The sequence below is a fragment of the Scyliorhinus canicula genome, chromosome 21, assembly GCF_902713615.1.
Source record: "Scyliorhinus canicula chromosome 21, sScyCan1.1, whole genome shotgun sequence".
Taxonomy (NCBI): domain Eukaryota; kingdom Metazoa; phylum Chordata; class Chondrichthyes; order Carcharhiniformes; family Scyliorhinidae; genus Scyliorhinus; species Scyliorhinus canicula.
Window position 1 is genome coordinate 59637065 of NC_052166.1, and position 17443 is coordinate 59654507.

The following is a 17443-nucleotide window of genomic DNA, read 5'->3' on the forward strand; positions in this document are numbered from 1 at the left end:
GAAACGGGAAGTCTCACAGGGTTCCGTTATTGGAGATATATTTTGCAACAAGGAGTATGTTCTATCTAAGCTCTGTGTTTAGTAATTCATACATCTTAATGCGTGAGTAGAGTAGTCCTGTTTATGTGTATTTGTCTTTTATTTACCTGCATAAATAGTCTTTAATAATTGTTACTCGATGACTGGGTTAGTTGTCCTCACTTGTCTCCTCACACCAAAGCAAAATAAAGTGATACGGCCTCATGAACCGGTGTTGCAATTTGGGGTACCCTGGCAGATAGCATCAGCGTGCTTCCGGACATGATGTTTTGCCTGGATGCTCTGGCTATCAAACCACAATCAGCATTCAGACAGTTTGCCGATTAAGTAATGAGAGTTCTTGTGAGATCGGTGAAAAAGTAGAAGTCAAGAGTGATCCACGTTGTCCCTGACAGGTACAAGACCAACACGGTAGCATTGTAGGGCAGCACGGTAGCATTGTGGATAGCACAATTGCTTCACAGCTCCAGGGTCCCAGGTTCGATTCCGGCTTGGGTCACTGTCTGTGCGGAGTCTGCACATCCTCCCCGTGTGTGCGTGGGTTTCCTCCGGGTGCTCCGGTTTCCTCCCACAGTCCAAAGATGTGCAGGTAGGTGGATTGGCCATGATACATTGCCCTTAGTGTCCAAAATTGCCCTTAGTGTTAGGTGGGGTTACTGGGTTATGGGGATAGGGTGGAGGTGTTGACCTTGGGTAGGGTGCTCTTTCCAGGAGCCGGTGCAGACTCGATGGGCTGGATGGCCTCCTTCTGCACTGTAAATTCTATGAAACATCAATGGTGGTGAAGGGGGACGGAGGTCAGTTGGAGGAACGCAAATCACCAATATCGTCTCTCCTGACTGGAAAATTCCAAAGCAGTGAAAATAATTTCTGTCTTGCAGTGTCAATGAGGAAAGTCGACTCCGATTTCTCTGTGAAAGATGGTGTAAGTCTGCAAGCAAGGACACCGATTCAATGACACTCTTTTGGAAATGAGTGCCGTTCGTATCGACAGCAAGAAAGCAAAACAGATCGGAAGGTGGTAGGAAACACAGCGCTGTCCGCCAACTAAGGGGATGCTGACGCATGGCTATTACTTCACAGACTGTTTGCAGATGGTTCCACTGATGTCCTTGTAATGTGCCCAAAGTCCTGTGAGGACATTGATGCTGAGCTCAACTTTGGCGTTGGAAGAGAAATCAGGAAAGTAGCGCACATACGATTGACATTCGTCACATCTTTGACCACGTTAGCAGCGATGTCTGTGTTACTCTCTTTGGATCTGACTGGGCAGGAGTTTCTGCATTCCACCTCTCCCCCCCCCCCCCTTCCACCCCCACCTCCCCCAATGCCTCCCCACTCCCCCGCTTCCCCCACCCACTGTGGGTTTTCCAGCAATAGAGCTGGGTCACCATGGGCCAGCGGGATCCCCGACAGTGCGGCCAGCGAACAATACAAAACGGCATTGACTTCGGCGGGACCGGAATATCCTACGACGGCCAATGTCGTGCTGGCTGCGGAGAAAACACCGTGGGGTTGGGTGGGAATAGAAAATTCTGCCCACTGTTTTTCAGAATGCGATTGAGTGAATATGGAATGGGGAAAGTAAAATCAGCCGGAGTGCTGATTGCCCACAAGGTGAATTGTCCAATGATTTACACTGGAGAAGTTAGGGGCGTCATTTTCTGTTTCACAGTCTCAATGTGAAGGACTAGAGGCGTCTGTTTGTGAATTCTCTGGACTGGTTTGACGTAGAGATGTGAGCTGGGTCCAATGTCAGACATCCAGGGCTGGAAGTACTTGCCACCAAATAAAGATTCATTGTGGAATAATAGACCGCTTGTCAAGTACAAATCTGCAACCCACAATCAAAGACTTCGAAAGTTCCAGAAGTCCCATCTCCAAAGGACCATGGGCCTGTTATCGTCGCTGAGGTTGTCCTTGGTCAGGATCGATTGTGACGGCTGGAGGCAAGGCTGTTGGCAAACTTGACCTTTTATTGAACCTTCCACTAACTATATACAGCATAAGGCTTAGCATGAGGCTCCACAGCGAACTATCTCTCAGCATACTTTGTTGTCATGGAGTTATAGAGCGTTACATCACAAAATGAGGCCCTTCAGCCCATTGTATATGCACTGGTCATTAAGCACCTATCTATTCTAATCTCATTTTGCAGCACTTGTTCCGTAGCCTTGTATGCAATGGCGTTTCAAGTGCCCAGTACCCAGCCGTCTCTACCATCCTTTTCCGCCCATGCTGAAGTCAATGGATGACTGAATGGCTCGCCACATTTATACTGTGTGACTTCCATGGCCCACACTGTCGGGCTTGCCGAAGCGAGCTGAAGAGAACACATCACTGCCGTTAACCAAGAATCTGCTTGAACAATTTTCCGAGCTATGTCACAGCCCGTACTGATGCCTGATGACTTGCACAATGCCTCACGAGAGAGGAAATACTCTGTCTCCGCCCCCAACACTACAGTGAGCTGTGGGATATGATCCTGCACTCTCTCTGATGCAGTGCTACCTGGCACAATCGCAGATTATCCAATTAAATATTTGTCAGGAGATGGTGCAGCAGTTATCAGGGAGTACCTGTCCAGACAAGTTTCATTCCTAGCACTTTCTCTCTGAATAGAGTAATCTTGGGATTTAAAATAAATACTTTACTTAATGATTGAGCATAGGTAAACATAGCAGTGCCTATAGAGCCTGGGAGTTTTATAAATAGTGACGGTGAAACAAGAATAAACAAGTAAGAAGAATTTATGCAAAGGCTTGTTTGACCAGCAGTTTTGAACACGCGACCTTCTGATCTGGAGTCAGACGCGCTACCGTTGCGCCACAAGCCCAACTGACCAGCAGTTTTGAGGGCAGCTCAATGCACCACACCCCCGTCATTCTCTACCAACTTTCTACATTCGTTGTCCAATGCAGCTCATGGCCAGAAATCTCTGGCCGATCTCTGGCGGCGGCATGTTCTGGTCCCATTGGCAGGGCACCCCCGCCCGCGGGTCTCCCGGCAGCTGCTAGGGGTGGCTCCCATTGACAGCGGCGGGGATAGAGAATTTTGCCACCAGCTACGGCACGCCGCTTCCCGCCGCCGAGGAACACATGGCCGGGGGGGGGGATTCCGCTCTGTATCTAACATTCATAGATTCGCTGCACCTTCCTACACGGCAGCCAGTCTCACACCCACATCTCACACGCTGTCAGCTATTCAACTCGGACATCTTTTACACTACACCCAATGGCACACCTTCCTCTCTCTCTCTCTCGCAAGACAAGTTTGCAACAACCAAAGTCAGTCGAGTGTGAACTAGAACATAGAACATAGAACATTACAGCGCAGTACAGGCCCTTCGGCCCTCGATGTTGCGCCGTCCTGTGAAACCCCTCTAAAGCCCATCTACACTATTCCCTGATCGTCCATATGCCTATCCAATGACCATTTGAATGCGTTTAGTGTTGTCGAGTCCACTACTGTTACAGGCAGGGCATTCCACACCCTTACTACTCTCTGAGTAAAGAATCTACCTCTGACATCTGTCCTATATCTATCTCCCCTCAATTTAAAGCTATGTCCCCTCGTACTGGACATCACCATCCGAGGAAAAAGGCTCTCAATGTCCACCCTATCTAATCCTCTGATCATCTTGTATGCCTTGTCCATCCACCTGATTTACAAGCTGCAGCTGGTGTAAGTGGGCACAGTTTACCTTCCACCTTTCATGCACCACAATCCTGGTCCCTTCAGGTACCCAGGAACTGGAGAGGGGACTGGCAATGAGGACATGTCCTGTAGCCCCATGGAGGGAATGGGGCTGACGGTTAGCGGAACATCCATTGCTGAGGCAAAAACCATCAATGGCGATCATGTCTAATCCTCCTTTTCGCACCCCACCTCCCCTCGCCCATCCACCTGATTTACAAGCTGCAGCTGGTGTAAGTGGCCACAGTTTACCTTCCACCTTTCATGAACCACAATCTTGGTCCCTTCAGGTACCCAGGAAATGGAACCGGGCCAGACATTGAAGGAATACAAAGAACACACTGATGATTTAAAGTGACGGGTAGAAAGATTAGAGAGGAGATGAGGAAATCTTTTTTTCACCCAGAGGTTGGGTGGTAGGCGCCTGGAGCTCACTGCTTAAAGGGTAGTAGAGGCAGAAATCCTCAACCCATTTAACCCTCGACTCTGGATATGCACCTCCAAGTGTTGTAATCTGCAGGGCTCCGGACCAAATGGTGATTGGTGGGACTAGGCTGGGTGGCCCATTTCAAGGCCAGCACAGTAACAATGGGCCGAGTGGCCTCATTCAGTCAGTGCTGTAAAACTTTGGCGGTTCTCCGTTTTACACTCGTTGCTGGGGTGACGTTGATGGTTTTGTCATTGGATTAGTAAGGAAGCCGACAGCTCTGGGGACACAGGTTCAAATCCCCCCACAGCAGCCAGTGGAATTTTGATTCGGATAATAAAAAGCCGGAATACCAAGCTAGTCTCAGTGATGGTGACTGTAAAACCCCATCTGGTTCACTGTCGGCTCCCTTTAGTGAAGGAAATCCGCCATGCTTACTTCGTCTGACCCAAATGTGACCCCCCAAACCCACAGCAATGGTGTTGACTCTTTACTGCCCCTCGGAAATGGTCTAACAAGCCACTAGGTTCAAAGGCTGTTAGGGATGGGCAACAAATGCTGATCTTGTCATCGACATCCATATCCCATGAAAGGGAAAAGAAATACTGGCACTGTGCACATCTTAGAGGAGAGCATAGAGACAGGAACTGCGCATGGGCATTAGCACTGGGCATTAGCGGCCTGCAGTCAGAGCAGAGGGCAAACATCACCAGCTGGCCAGAGGGAAAGGCCGCACACAAGATCTGCTACAGAAGGGCCAGATGAGGGCCTTGATAGAGTGGCTAACTAAGCAACACTAATGGGTATGCACAATGAAATGCTTGGTGCATTGGGAAGCCTGCTAGAATCAAGGAGTTCGTGTTCGGAAAACAAAGGTAGTCTTAAAGGATTTATTTCTCTATTGGTAAACATTAGAAGTCAAGTACAGTTTAAGTATGTGTCTGTGCCTGGGAGGGTAAAACCTATAGTTAGATTCCTGCTGGAGGAAGGTATTTGTATGTGTGGAGGTTAGTTCAGTTCCAACTGTACTTCTGTTGTGCATAGAGAGGGCTACGGCATGAAGAGTAAATAGAAGTAGCAACTGGAGGCCCTTGTGAGGTAAAAAAACTTTTATGTTTTAGTTTTAGGTGGCTATATAGCAGTTGAAGACAGGACACTGGGAAATGAACACCTCTACTTTGCCAGGAGAAACTGGACAGGACAAGGATGCAGGCTTCCTAACGAACAAGATACAGTCAGGATAACCAGGGAATTGGGACAGAAAGAATATCTTAAGACGAGTGAAGTTAAGAGCACCAAGACCAAAGTATTCAGTAGAATTGAAGGAAAAGTAAACAAAATGTACTTAGTTAAAGATACAATTGCAGCAACCCGGTTTAAAGTGGGAGAGCAGACTACAGAGGTAAACAAAACTTTTGATTCTATTTTACCAGTGTCTGGGAATCGAGAGTTAAAGTAATTGTGAACACTTTGCACATCAAATAAGACAAAAAAAACCCTAAAGGGTTTGGTGTAAAACCTGGACTAGATTCACTGTTAAAAGTGGAGCGGAAGCTTTATTTTAAAGTATCATTTGCAAAACCTGGACTGGATTTCAAAATGCAAACCACTAAAGGAAACCGTTGTTATGAGAGAAGGGACTGGATTTTCAGACACCCCCTCGCTGGTAATGGAGTTCCCGATGCGGTGGAGAATCCCGCATCTGGCAGAAAACAAGATCCCATTCCGATGCTCCAGTCCCTCGCTGGCGTCCGGATCCAGGTTCGCGCCCCGTGCCAGCAAGAGGATGTAGTTTGGTCATTAAGACCTATTCTCCGGTCATCTGGGCCTGAATCACATTGGCAAGAATTGCTGTAGGTCTTGGCAAACATGATCCTGACACGGTGGACCTCGTAGTGTGTCAAGGAGGTAACTCCTTAAAAGTTAATTAGAGGGTCACCTTGTCCCCCCCCCCACAATGCAGGACCTGCTGCCCCACTCCCACCAGACCCTCTCACCACCCCCCACAAAAGACCCCCCAATTAGAGAGACCCCCACCAGAGACCCCCACTTAGAGATACCCCACCAGAGACCTACTAATTGGAGAGACCCACATGAGAGACCTCCCAAATAGAGATAGACTCCTACCAGAGACCCCCAATTAGAGAGATCCCCACCAGGGAGACACCACCAGAGCCCCCTCAGATCTTTGATCTGCAAGCCTTTCATTAATTTCTCTGTTAAATTGCTTTCACTAGGCTGTGACTGGCAGTCTCCCCACATACCTAGCATTCTGCATCATGTCATTCATCTCCCTTTATGCTTGAGTGGCTTTGGCGTACCCACCTGTGAAACTAACAGAAAGCACTTAACTGTCTTTGATGTGGTCCAGGAGCTGTCAATCATAGTTAAATGTTTATAAACATTGTGGTTAGTTTCACAGCTGATTACTTCAAAGCCACTCATGAAGGGAGATGAATGAAACAACACATAGTCGGGTGTCTCTCATATGGCAGGCTTCCAGGCACGGGGCTCTCTTATTGTGGGTCTCTCATGGGGATCTTTCTAATTAGGGAGTCTCTGGTGGGGGGGATCGGTCACTCTCGTACTGTGGGGTGGGGGTGACCCAAAAAATCCTGGGGGGGGGGGGGGCGAATTGCATTGCGGACGGGGAACTGAATTGCATTGGGGGAGAATGGCCCAGCTGTCGGACCTCGTTATCGAACTGCCTACTCAAAATGGCGGCCTCCAATTCTCGACATGAATGAATTTGCATGGAAAAAGATTTGGAATTGCTTCCTGATTTACACTCCCAGTGTGAGCGCCAATCAGGTGTGATTCAGCTCCAGCTGGGAGAACATGGGGCTGAATTCTCCGCCTTCGGGATTCTCGGTTTGCCAGTAGCCCGGGAGTTTACCGACAGCGTGGGGCTGCCCCACAATAGGAAACCCCACTGCCGGTGAAACGGAGAATCCTGACGGCATGCCGCACCAGAAATTTGGCGCGTTGGGACGGAGAAACCCGCCCCTGGTCTCCCAAACACAGAATCCTGCCCAAGACTTCAAGTTTGTTTTTGGGAGTGGAGTCTGGAAATTGTCTTGTGACAATCATCTGGGCGGCTTCCGAGGAGAAATCCACAGATACTAACTTACGTTCAGAGTGGAGAGTGTATTCGACCACAGCCATCTTGTGTGTTTAAAGAGACATTGTATTGCTGAGATGGTTGTAGTTTAAGAAACGCTTTGAAATCCGTGTTAATCTTAAAATCTATGTGTAATTGTTAAGCTATGGGGGAGATTTTGTTACAATCTAATGTTTTTCATGTTCAATAAATGTTTTTATCTTGTTAAAGCGAATTAGCGGTCCTGTAACTCTGTTCCTCCAAGTTTTATTTAAAAAGTCAAGGTTACGGCCTTTTGAGCCAGGGTTCCATTATGGAATCTTTCCGTTGAGTTACAACATCAACTGAGATGGTAACAGTTAGGCACTAACTTAGCACAGGGCTTTGTGCACAGCTTGGATCCCATCCCTTCCAGTTTGGAAGCGGCCAGCCCCATTGGCTGAGGCAATAAAAAGGAAGGCTTGCATTTATGTTGTGTTTTTCGTACCACCGTGAGCACAGCAAGCTCCCATAAGCAGCAATGTGACAATGACCAAATACTCTAGTTTTTTAAAAAAATGTTGATCGAAAGTACCAGGGAGAACCCATCCACTCTTCTTCAAAATAACGTGATTGTATCTTTTACATCTTCTGGAGCAAGCACACCGGGCCTCAGTTTAATTTGGGTCCAAAAGACGGACCCTCTGACAGTGCTGCACTCCCTCTGCACTGGGGTATCAGTCTTGATTTTTCTGCTCTGGAATGCATAGAATCCCTGACGTGCAGAAGGAGGCCATTTAGCCCACTGAACCTCTGAAAGAGCACCCTGCCTAGGCCCACTGCCCCCGCCCCACCTACCCTGCACATCTTTGGATACTAAGGGGCAAATTAACATGGCGAATCTTTGGACTGTGGGAGGAAACCGGAGCACCCGGAGGCAACCCATGCAGACATGGGGGGAATGTGCAAACTCCACATAGACAGTCACCCGGGTGGAATTGAACATGGATTCCCTTGCACTGTAAGGCAGCAGTGCTAACCACCGTACCACCTCTAGCAGGAGTGGGACTTGAATCTAGAACCTTGTGATTCTGAGGTGTGAATGCAATCAAACCAGCCATGGCCAACACACCCAGTTAGGAAGGGAGTTCCAGGATTTTGACCGAGTGGCAGCCAAGGAACGGCCGACACATTTCCAAGTCAGGGTGGTGAGTGACTTGGAAGAGAACTTCCAAGATGGTGGTGTTCCCATGCATCTGCGTCCCTTGTCCTTCTAGGAATTTGAGGTCATGGGTTTGGAAGGTGCTGTCGAGGTGAGGATGTGAAGCAAAGCTTAAGAGCCAGAATGAATGGGATACATTAGTGGAAAATCACAAGTGGAGGAGCTTGTTATTGAAGGATAATGAACTTGCTGAGATAAGGGAGTTGATATTTGAAGTCGTGAGCCGGCTCATGACTGTAAGCTGAATAGCCTTGAGAAACAAGGAAGATGGCTGGATGACAGGATATGAAATGTGGGAGCCGCTTGCAACTATAGCTAACACCTGCTAATTAAGCTAAGACTGCAACATACTCATGTGCCAATAGATAACATCAAAGTCTGTAAAATGATGTACTGGAACTATTGCAATAACAAATTTACACTTTGTAATGGGGGCGAGCTCCAGTGAATGTAAGGGGCAACCCCCTAACAATACATATAAAAGAAGGATGTTTTGAGCAAAACTTTGGCACTCTCCAAGGTGGTTCTCCGGAATACCTAGAGGGCGGGCCCGATCGTAATAAAAGATATTCCAAAGTATAAACGTGTTCGAGAGTACTTTCTTCCGGGCTGAGAGAGGAGTAAAAAATCAGATTCACAGAGGCAGCCTTTGTGAGCTTCCGCAATGCACCTTGTAGATGGTACACACGGCTGCTACTGTGCGTCGGTGGTGGAGAGAGTGGATGTTGAAGGTGGTAGATGGGATGACAATCAAGTGGGCTGCTTTATCCTGGACGGTAGTGAGCTTCTTGAGTGTTGTTGGAGCTGCACTCATCCAGGCAAGTGGAGAATATTCCATCACACTCCTGACTTGTAGGTGGTGGACAGGGTTTGGGGAGTGAGTTACTCTCCGCAGAATTCAAAGCCTCCGACCTGCTTTTGCAGCCACAATATTTATAAGGTTGGTCTGGTTTAGTTTCTGTTGAATGGTAACCCCTAGGATGTTGATATTCACGGCCTGCTGTTGCCGCGCCAATATGATATCTGGCACCCCACAAAGAGTTGGACGTGTGCGTCGCGGATGCCGTCCAGGTCCTCTAAGGCCCATCGCATCCAAGAAAACATTCCTTAACAAGCTGTACTTTCCTCCCTAATTCCAGTACCGACACTCACAGTCTCGAAACCATTTCTAAAAAATAAACTCTAAGCAGGTCACCGTGAGGTAAATTCCAGAGAACACATAACACAGAAACAGCCCACTCTGCCTAACTAGTCCACGGTGGTGTTTACATTCCACAAGGATCTCCTCCCTTTCCATCTATCCAACAATCTTAGATATGAAGGGTTACCACGCGGGAGGCAGGGAAACAATAACAATGCTGTTTGACTGGGAGAGATAGAAACAAGCTTGTCTTTTGTTAAGAAGCTAAACCTGCTGACGAAGGAATTGCTTCCAAGAATCCCTTCCCTTGTTTGCTGCTTTGCTTTTCCTGTGTTGTGAGTGAGGGCAAGATCCCAATGAATTCCCCAGAAATATTTCCTACCGTCTCTTCCTGCTGGGAACAGTCTCTTCAAAACCGCAGCGTCGATGTCAGTGAATATTTCATCCTCCTCGCGATCCGCATCCAACTGCAATACGAGCAGGGGAAATAAGAGAGGAAAAATTAACTTTCCGCTTGGCGAGAGCTGGAGGACGCCCCTCCCATCCTGTCTGTGTGGTAAATTCCACACCCAGCCAGCAGATGATGGCACAGTGGTAATTTCGTCGGGCTGGTGACCCTGGCCAATTTGCTTTGGTGACATGGGTTCGAATCCCAGCACCGCAACAACAGGTGGACTTTCGATTGAATTCATTAAAAGAAGTTTGGAAAATTAGCCCCAGTAATGATCATCAGCTGTTGTAAAGATCCATCTGGTTCACTAATGGAGAGACAACTGGTGTCCTTCCTGAGACTCCAGACCCACAGCAATGTGGTTGACCCCTGACTCCTCTGAAACGGTCTTATAAGTCATTCAGTTCAAGGGCAAATCGGGATAGGCAGCAAATGCTGGCCTTGCCGTCGACACTGTTTTTAATAAAAACAACACGCATTTCCATCTAGCCTTTTAGGCATTGCAAAATGTCCGGCGGTGCCTCACAGGAGCGTAATCAGGTATACCATTGAAAATGAGTTGGCGGTGGAGATTATCAGGACTGCTGACCAAAGGATTGGCCTTATGCAACATATTGAAGGAAGGAAAATAATTAGTGAGGCAAAGAGATTTGGGAGGAGGTCCTTGAGCTTAGAGCTGATGTGACCAAAGGCATGGCGACCAATGGTGGGGCCATGTTGAATATTGTTAAGGCAGAGGTAGATAGGTGCTAGACTAGCAATGGAGTCAAAGGGTATTGAAGGTTGGCGAGGGGTAGGCTGTGAAATGGCGCTGAGGCCACAATCCAAACAGCCATGACCTTATTGAATAGTGGAGCAGGCTCAAAGTGCCAAATTCATACATCAGTGAAGAATGCAAAGTTCTAGGAGGGTTGTGGAATGTAAACGTGGTGTGACGTTGAACCAGACAGAGCCAGAAAGTTCCAGGTCCCAAACCCTGGATCTGTGCTGAGTTCAGCACCTCAGCCCAGCAAGTCAATAATTGCCAGGCTAGAGGAAGGAGAGCCGGGCCTGGTTTCTCCATCAGATTGTCAGCTACTGACCCCTGCTGGAATGCCGTGTAAGTGCAGAAATTAGGGGTAGTGATGGTAGCAAGCCTGCCTATTTTACCTTCCAACCCTCCGCTGTGGAAGACGGCTCGGCTTCAGGTTACTGGGCGTGAAGGCAGAGAAGGGATACAACTGGGAGGCCAGATGCTTTGGGCCTTGGTGCTCATCAGCACTAATCGGGTCATCCTATCACAGAAAGCTCGCACAGATATCGAAATTAATTTTAGGCCGATTGCCTCGCCTGCATTGGCAAATCCTGGGAGAGGGCGTGTGGAACATTATTGGAGCTGGGGCTGAGACCAGCATGCTGTGGAGTTGGTTGGTGGGGTTGGCGAGGTGGTGGTGGGGGGGGGGGGGGGGGGGGTTAACCGGATGACGCTGCCGCATGATCTACAGGAAGAACCGTGCCTACATCACCGGGCCTGCAGCGGTTCAAGAAGGCAGCTAACCACCGCCGTCTCAAGGGCAATTAGGGATGGGCAACAAATGCTGGCCTAGCCAATCTGAAGATTGAATTTGAAAAAACACTCCTTCACTTCCTCCAGGTTTCCAGCAATAACTATATTGTATTTTATTAAAGTGGAAACTATACTTTCCATTGTCCATTGCACAGCGACTATTTAAGGATCCTGAACAAAACAGGGCAACTGTTGCACCATGCTGCGGCATTTCCACATATCATGGGCAAACGGCCAGATCCAGATGTCTGCCAAGGATGCCGGTAAAATTGGCCCCACCCAACATCCGGTCAGAGAACACTATGGTGACGTTGGCAAACAATGTCCTAATATTGGCCCTCACTGCACGCCTTTTAGGCCCCAGGAACAAGTCTCAGAACTTCACGCCGACAGGGAGGGCTGAGGTCGAACTTTCCCTCGATGGATTACGTGAGTTGGGCAGATGGTTGGATGGATTCCACACGGCCTGTGAAAGATTAGAGTGGGAATTCTGCGGCCGCCAGGGGTTCTCTGTTCCCGCTGGCAGCGCACCGCCATCCGTGGGTCTCCCGGCGGTGTGGCCTCAATGGGAAATCCCATTGACAAGAGGCGGGAAGACATAATCCCGGCGCCTGGGAACGGCACGACTTCGAAAAACACGGGACTGGGGGAGCGGAGAATCTCACCGTAGATGATTGGGCTTTTTGTTCTCTGATGAACTCAGAGACATCGGTGTGGGGGGGGGGGGGGGGGAGGGGATTTTGGTTCCTGATTTTGGGGGGAGGGCAGGAACATGGGGCAGTGCCAGCTATCAGTGCCAGGGTAGTGTTCTATAAGGGAGAGGGGTTTGAGCAGTTCCCTTTCCATGGGAGGGGGTCTCCATGGTGATGGAGGCTGGAGCTCTGTGGGAGAACTGCTGGGGGGGGGGGGGTGAGTTCTGTAATGGTGGAAGGGGGAGTTGCTTGGGGGGGGGTGTGATTCTATTTTATTATTTTACACTGGTGCAACCTTTTTAAAAATCTGACTTGTTGGTGGGTCAGACTCAATCAGAGTCCCCCGCTCCTGCGTGGGATTTGCCCCTTACTTTTTTCTTATCTATCAGTTTAAAAATACGGCAGGAAAACCGACCAACTACGCTCTGCTTTTCTTGCTGAGATGAGTTGCCAAAAAGATGATGAAATTACAGCCTTCGGGTACAATTCTAATCTCAACTATCAGGAGAGAAACCCAAGAGATCAGGTGGAAACAGCGACACGGCCCCTCACATCCTCCACCCCCACCCTCCAGCCCCCTCCCCCCTCCACCATCACCCACTGACCCCAATATAACTCTTAATTCAGTCGAGTTTCACCTGATCCTGTCAGGTTTCTGACTGACTTCAAATAAATCCCATCGACTCCCACGGGTGATGACCTGCCCATCCTATAGAAAGCATCCTATCGGGCTGCATCACAGCCTGGTACGGCAACTGCTCGGCCCAGGACCGCAAGGAACTTCAGAGAGTCGTGAATACCGCCCAGTCCATCACACAAACCTGCCTCCCATCCATGGACTCCATCTACACCTCCCACTGCCGGAAGAAAGCGGGCAGCATAATCAAGGATCCGTCCCACCTGGCTTACTCACTTTTCCAACTTCTTCCATCGGGCAGGAGATTCAGAAGTCTGAGAACACGCACGAACAGACTCAAAAACAGCTTCTTCCCCACTGTCACCAGACTCCTAAATGACCCTCTTATTGACTGACCTCATTAACACTCCACCCTGTATGCTTCAACCGATGCCAATGCTTATGCAGTTACATTGTATATCTTGTGTTGCCCTATTATGTATTTTCTTGTATTTTCTTGAATTTTGTTTAATTCCCTTTTCTTCCCATGTACTGAATGATCTGTTGAGCTGCTTGCAGAAAAATACTTTTCACTGTGATGAGACCATCAATTCACTAGACACGTGCTTTGAGATAGGAACAGTGGTTTTAATCTACTTACTACAGAGCCAGCCTGTTATACGTTGAACTCTCGATGAACTGGTCGGCTGGCTCTGGGCATCGATATCTATACAGCAGTCCAGGGGGAGGAGCCGTGGGCGGAGCCGAGGGTGGAGCCTTGTACAAACCTATAAGCATTCCCAGAGCTACTCCCCCTAGTGGTCGGGCAACGCAACTGCGCTTACAATCGTACAGTCTCATATATATATATATATATATATATATCACAGTGTGAATTACAGAGTTACAGTCACCACACACTGTACCTCGGTACAAGTGACAATAAACAAATCCAATCCAATCCAATCCAACAATGTGCCAATCTTTGAAATCTCTTCTGCCCTTTTTATAAACAACCATTGCAGAAAAAAAAACATCAGGGCATCCCAAGAACAGCTGGAGTGATCTTAGCTCCCTCCCCCTGCCAAAATGGCCATAGCCTCCTCCCATCGCATTGTTTCGTAGGGCACGTGGAGTATGGCCACTCGGACCAGGTGGCACCTGGTGCTAAACTCAGCTCAGCACAGAGCTGAAGAAAAGAGACTCTTCAAGCTTCGCACCCACCAGCAACAAATAGCAGGAAGTCTACCCGTGATTGGCACACCAACTGGTGGATGCAAAACAAGCCAAACACTGCGGACGCTGGAGATCAGAAATATAAAGAGAAAACGCTCGCAAGCGCCGAGCAGGACAGACAGCGCCAACAGAAAAGAGGAACAGAGTGAACGAACTCCCATCTGTAGCAGCGTCAGGGCCTACCAAGCTGCTCACCAGCATTTCAAACAGGGATAGCTGATAGATTCTGCTCTCGCCATAAATAAATAAATTCCTTATCTCACTCTATCAGTTGCTGCCTGGCCTGCTGAACTTTTCCATTTCTCATGCAAGCGAACAAATCGAACTCTAGTCCTTTTTATTAGTTTTCTTTTTTGAGCGATACAGCCGGAAACATGCTCCGGCAGTGAAACATGTTCCAGTGTCGCACAGCCTGCTCTCCCCTCCCCCTCCGGCACCAAAGCGCTTTGCCCGTTTGGCTGCCAATGTCCCTGTGGCACTGGCTCAGCACTCCAGGATTAAGTGAGCACCAAGTGGCCCTTAAAGAAAGATCAAACCTCCCTCATTCTTCCTTCAGGCTTTTAGCAACCACTTACTGTAGCCCTCAAAGGAAGTGCTTCAGAACCCGGTACCACTGCTGTCCATAAACAGGGGCTGAATGAGGCAGCAGAGTGCCTTAAAGGGGATGGTAAATGCGGCGGCTTTTGTTGCTGGGCAGAGGTTTGGCCTGAATTAATGATCTGGGAAGAGGTGTGATTTTCCCATCCCACTGTGGCAGCTTGCGGATTTGATTTAAATTAAAAGTCTGCATCCAAATTGTTGCTGGATTGTTGTTAAAACACAGCTGCCTCATCGCTGTCCTGTAGGAAAGGAGGTCGTCGGCCTCTCGGCCCTTTGTAGGTCTCTTCATAGGCCAGAGGCAGCAGAGGGAAAGTGCAGAGGGAGAGATTGATGATGAATTAGGATCTGGAATGCATTTCCTGAGAACATAGTGGATTCAGTCATGGCTTTCAAAAGGGATCTGAATTGACAAGCTTTTTCAGCGCTACAGGAAAATGGCACGGCCCTGGGACAAGGTGAGCTGCTCCAGCAGTGAGACGGCATGCATACGACAGGCCGAATGGCCTCCTTTTGCGCACTTAACCACCTTATGATCCGCAATTGCGACACAACCGACCAAGCCACTCATCTGTGACCGCCATAAGGGCAGCACGGTGGCCTAGTGGTTAGCACAACCGCCTCAAGGCGCTGAGGTCACAGGTTCGATCCCGGCTCTGGGTCACTGTCCGTGTGGAGTTTGCACATTCTCCCCGTGTCTGCGTGGGTTTCACCCCCACAACCCAAAGATTTTTTTTTTTTTTTTTTATAAATTTAGAGTATCCAATTATTTTTTCCAATTAAGGGACAATTTAGTGTGGCCAATCCACCTATCCTGCACATCTTTTGGGTTGTGGGGGTGAAACCCACGCAGACACGGGGAGAATGTGCAAACTCCACACGGACAGTGACCCAGGGCCGGGATTCGAACCCGGGTCCTCAACGCCGTAGGCAGCAATGCTAACCACTGTGCCACCGTGCTACCCTCCCACAACCCAAAGATGTGCAGAGTAGGTGGATTGGCCACGCTAAATTGCCCCTTAATTGGAAAAAATAATTGGGTAATCTAAATTTATTAAAAAAAAATCTGTGGCCGCCATTTCAAATGGGGATAGGTCTGACAGACTGTGGAAGAATACATTTTTTAAAAGGGCGGCACGGTGACACAGTGGTTAGCACTGCTGCCTCGCAGCGCCAGCGACCTGGGTTCAATTCTGACCTTGGGTGACTGTGTGGAGTTTGCACGTTCTTCCCGTGTCTGCGTGGGTTTCCTCCGGGTGCTCCGGTTTCCTCCCACAGTCCAAAGACGTGCAGGTTAGGTGGATTGGCCATGCTAAAAATTGCCCCTTTAGTGTCCAAAAGGTTAGGTGGAATCACGGGGAATAGGGTGGGGGATTAGGCCTAGGTATGGTGCTCTTTCAGAGGGTCGATGCAGATTCGATGGGCCGAATGGCCTCTTTCTGCACTGTCGGGATTCTATGATTCTATGAAAGCGAGAGAGAACCTTTTTGGTGACCATGCACACTAAACAAAATAGAAGGACTTGCAAAGACTGAGCGGGCTTGAGTTTAAAGAAGCCACAGAGAGGGGTGAAGCAGACCAGTCTCTATCAGGATTGATGTGGGTCTCCTCCATTGCCACGGTCTGTCTTGGCAGTGGTCTGGACTCCCAAAGAGGGCGATGGATCTTGAGACCAACCTGGGCACAGGCCAAGGCTGAATATTGTTTATTTAAGCAGTACTTGGAACACAAAAACAGGCCATTCAGCCCAGTGACTTCGGAAACATTTAAAGATGTTGACAAATGATTTATATTTGGTCTCCTGGAGTCAGCAACTGCTGGGTTCTTTTTTAGATGCTGCCTGTATGTGCTCTCCTTATTCTTCATACCAAAATAGCCCACTTCACACTCGTTTATATTGCGAATGCAGGCCTATTCTGCATGTTTATTAATGTCCTCCTGTACTTGGTTGCAGTCCTCCTTAATATTAGCGTCACACCCGACCCAATTGAGTGCCCAAAGCATTGTAGCTCTTAAACAACAGGCAGGGCCCAATTTTGTAGGATGGATTGATGGAGAGAGAGAAAGAGACAGTGCCCACTCAGGGTCCTTCTTCCTCTGCATCTCTTCTTCTGTTCTCATCCTCCATCTGAGCCTCCTCTCACACTTATTCACCTCACTCGATCATTCTATTTCCTTCTCCCTCGTGTGTTTATCCAGCTTCGCCTTAAAAGCATTCACTCAATTCACCTCAGCCACTCCTTACAGTAGTACACTCAGGGGCAATTTAGCATGGCCAATCCACCTAACCTGCACCTTTGTGGGGGGAAACCGGAGCACCCGGCGGAAACCCACGCAGACACGGGGAAAAAGTGCAAACTCCAAAGTTTCTAGAGGCGTCCGCATCTCAGTAAATAGAGAAATTAAAACACCGTTGGTATTTAATCTTCCCTGTGCCCTCTAACTCACCCCTGACTTTGCAGCTGCGTCTCACCCTGTTTTCCAACAGTGTAAAACCCATCACCTCTCTTTAATGCCGAAAGGAAGTTATATTCCTCAAAACGTTAACTATTTCTCCCTTCACGGAAGCTGCTGAGTATACCCAAGACTTTCTGATTTTACTTCAGACCTCCAGTATCATGGTATTTTGCTTTCGTTGCTATGCTCATGCAGTTTGATTTTTAAACCATTTCAATCGTACAGATTCCCGATGGCTGTCAAT

General features: G+C 48.5%; 1 protein-coding gene across 3 annotated transcripts in view; it reads right to left on the reverse strand.

The window, feature by feature from the left end:
* Positions 1-17443, reverse strand: part of LOC119955856 (adenylate kinase isoenzyme 1-like) — a 211274-nt gene that overhangs the window by 120037 nt on the left and 73794 nt on the right. For all 3 annotated transcript variants that reach the window (XM_038782496.1, XM_038782497.1, XM_038782495.1), the window contains exon 7: positions 9987-10071. In XM_038782496.1, the coding sequence (XP_038638424.1) occupies positions 9987-10071 (85 nt within the window). The remainder of the gene's footprint in view (positions 1-9986; positions 10072-17443) is intronic.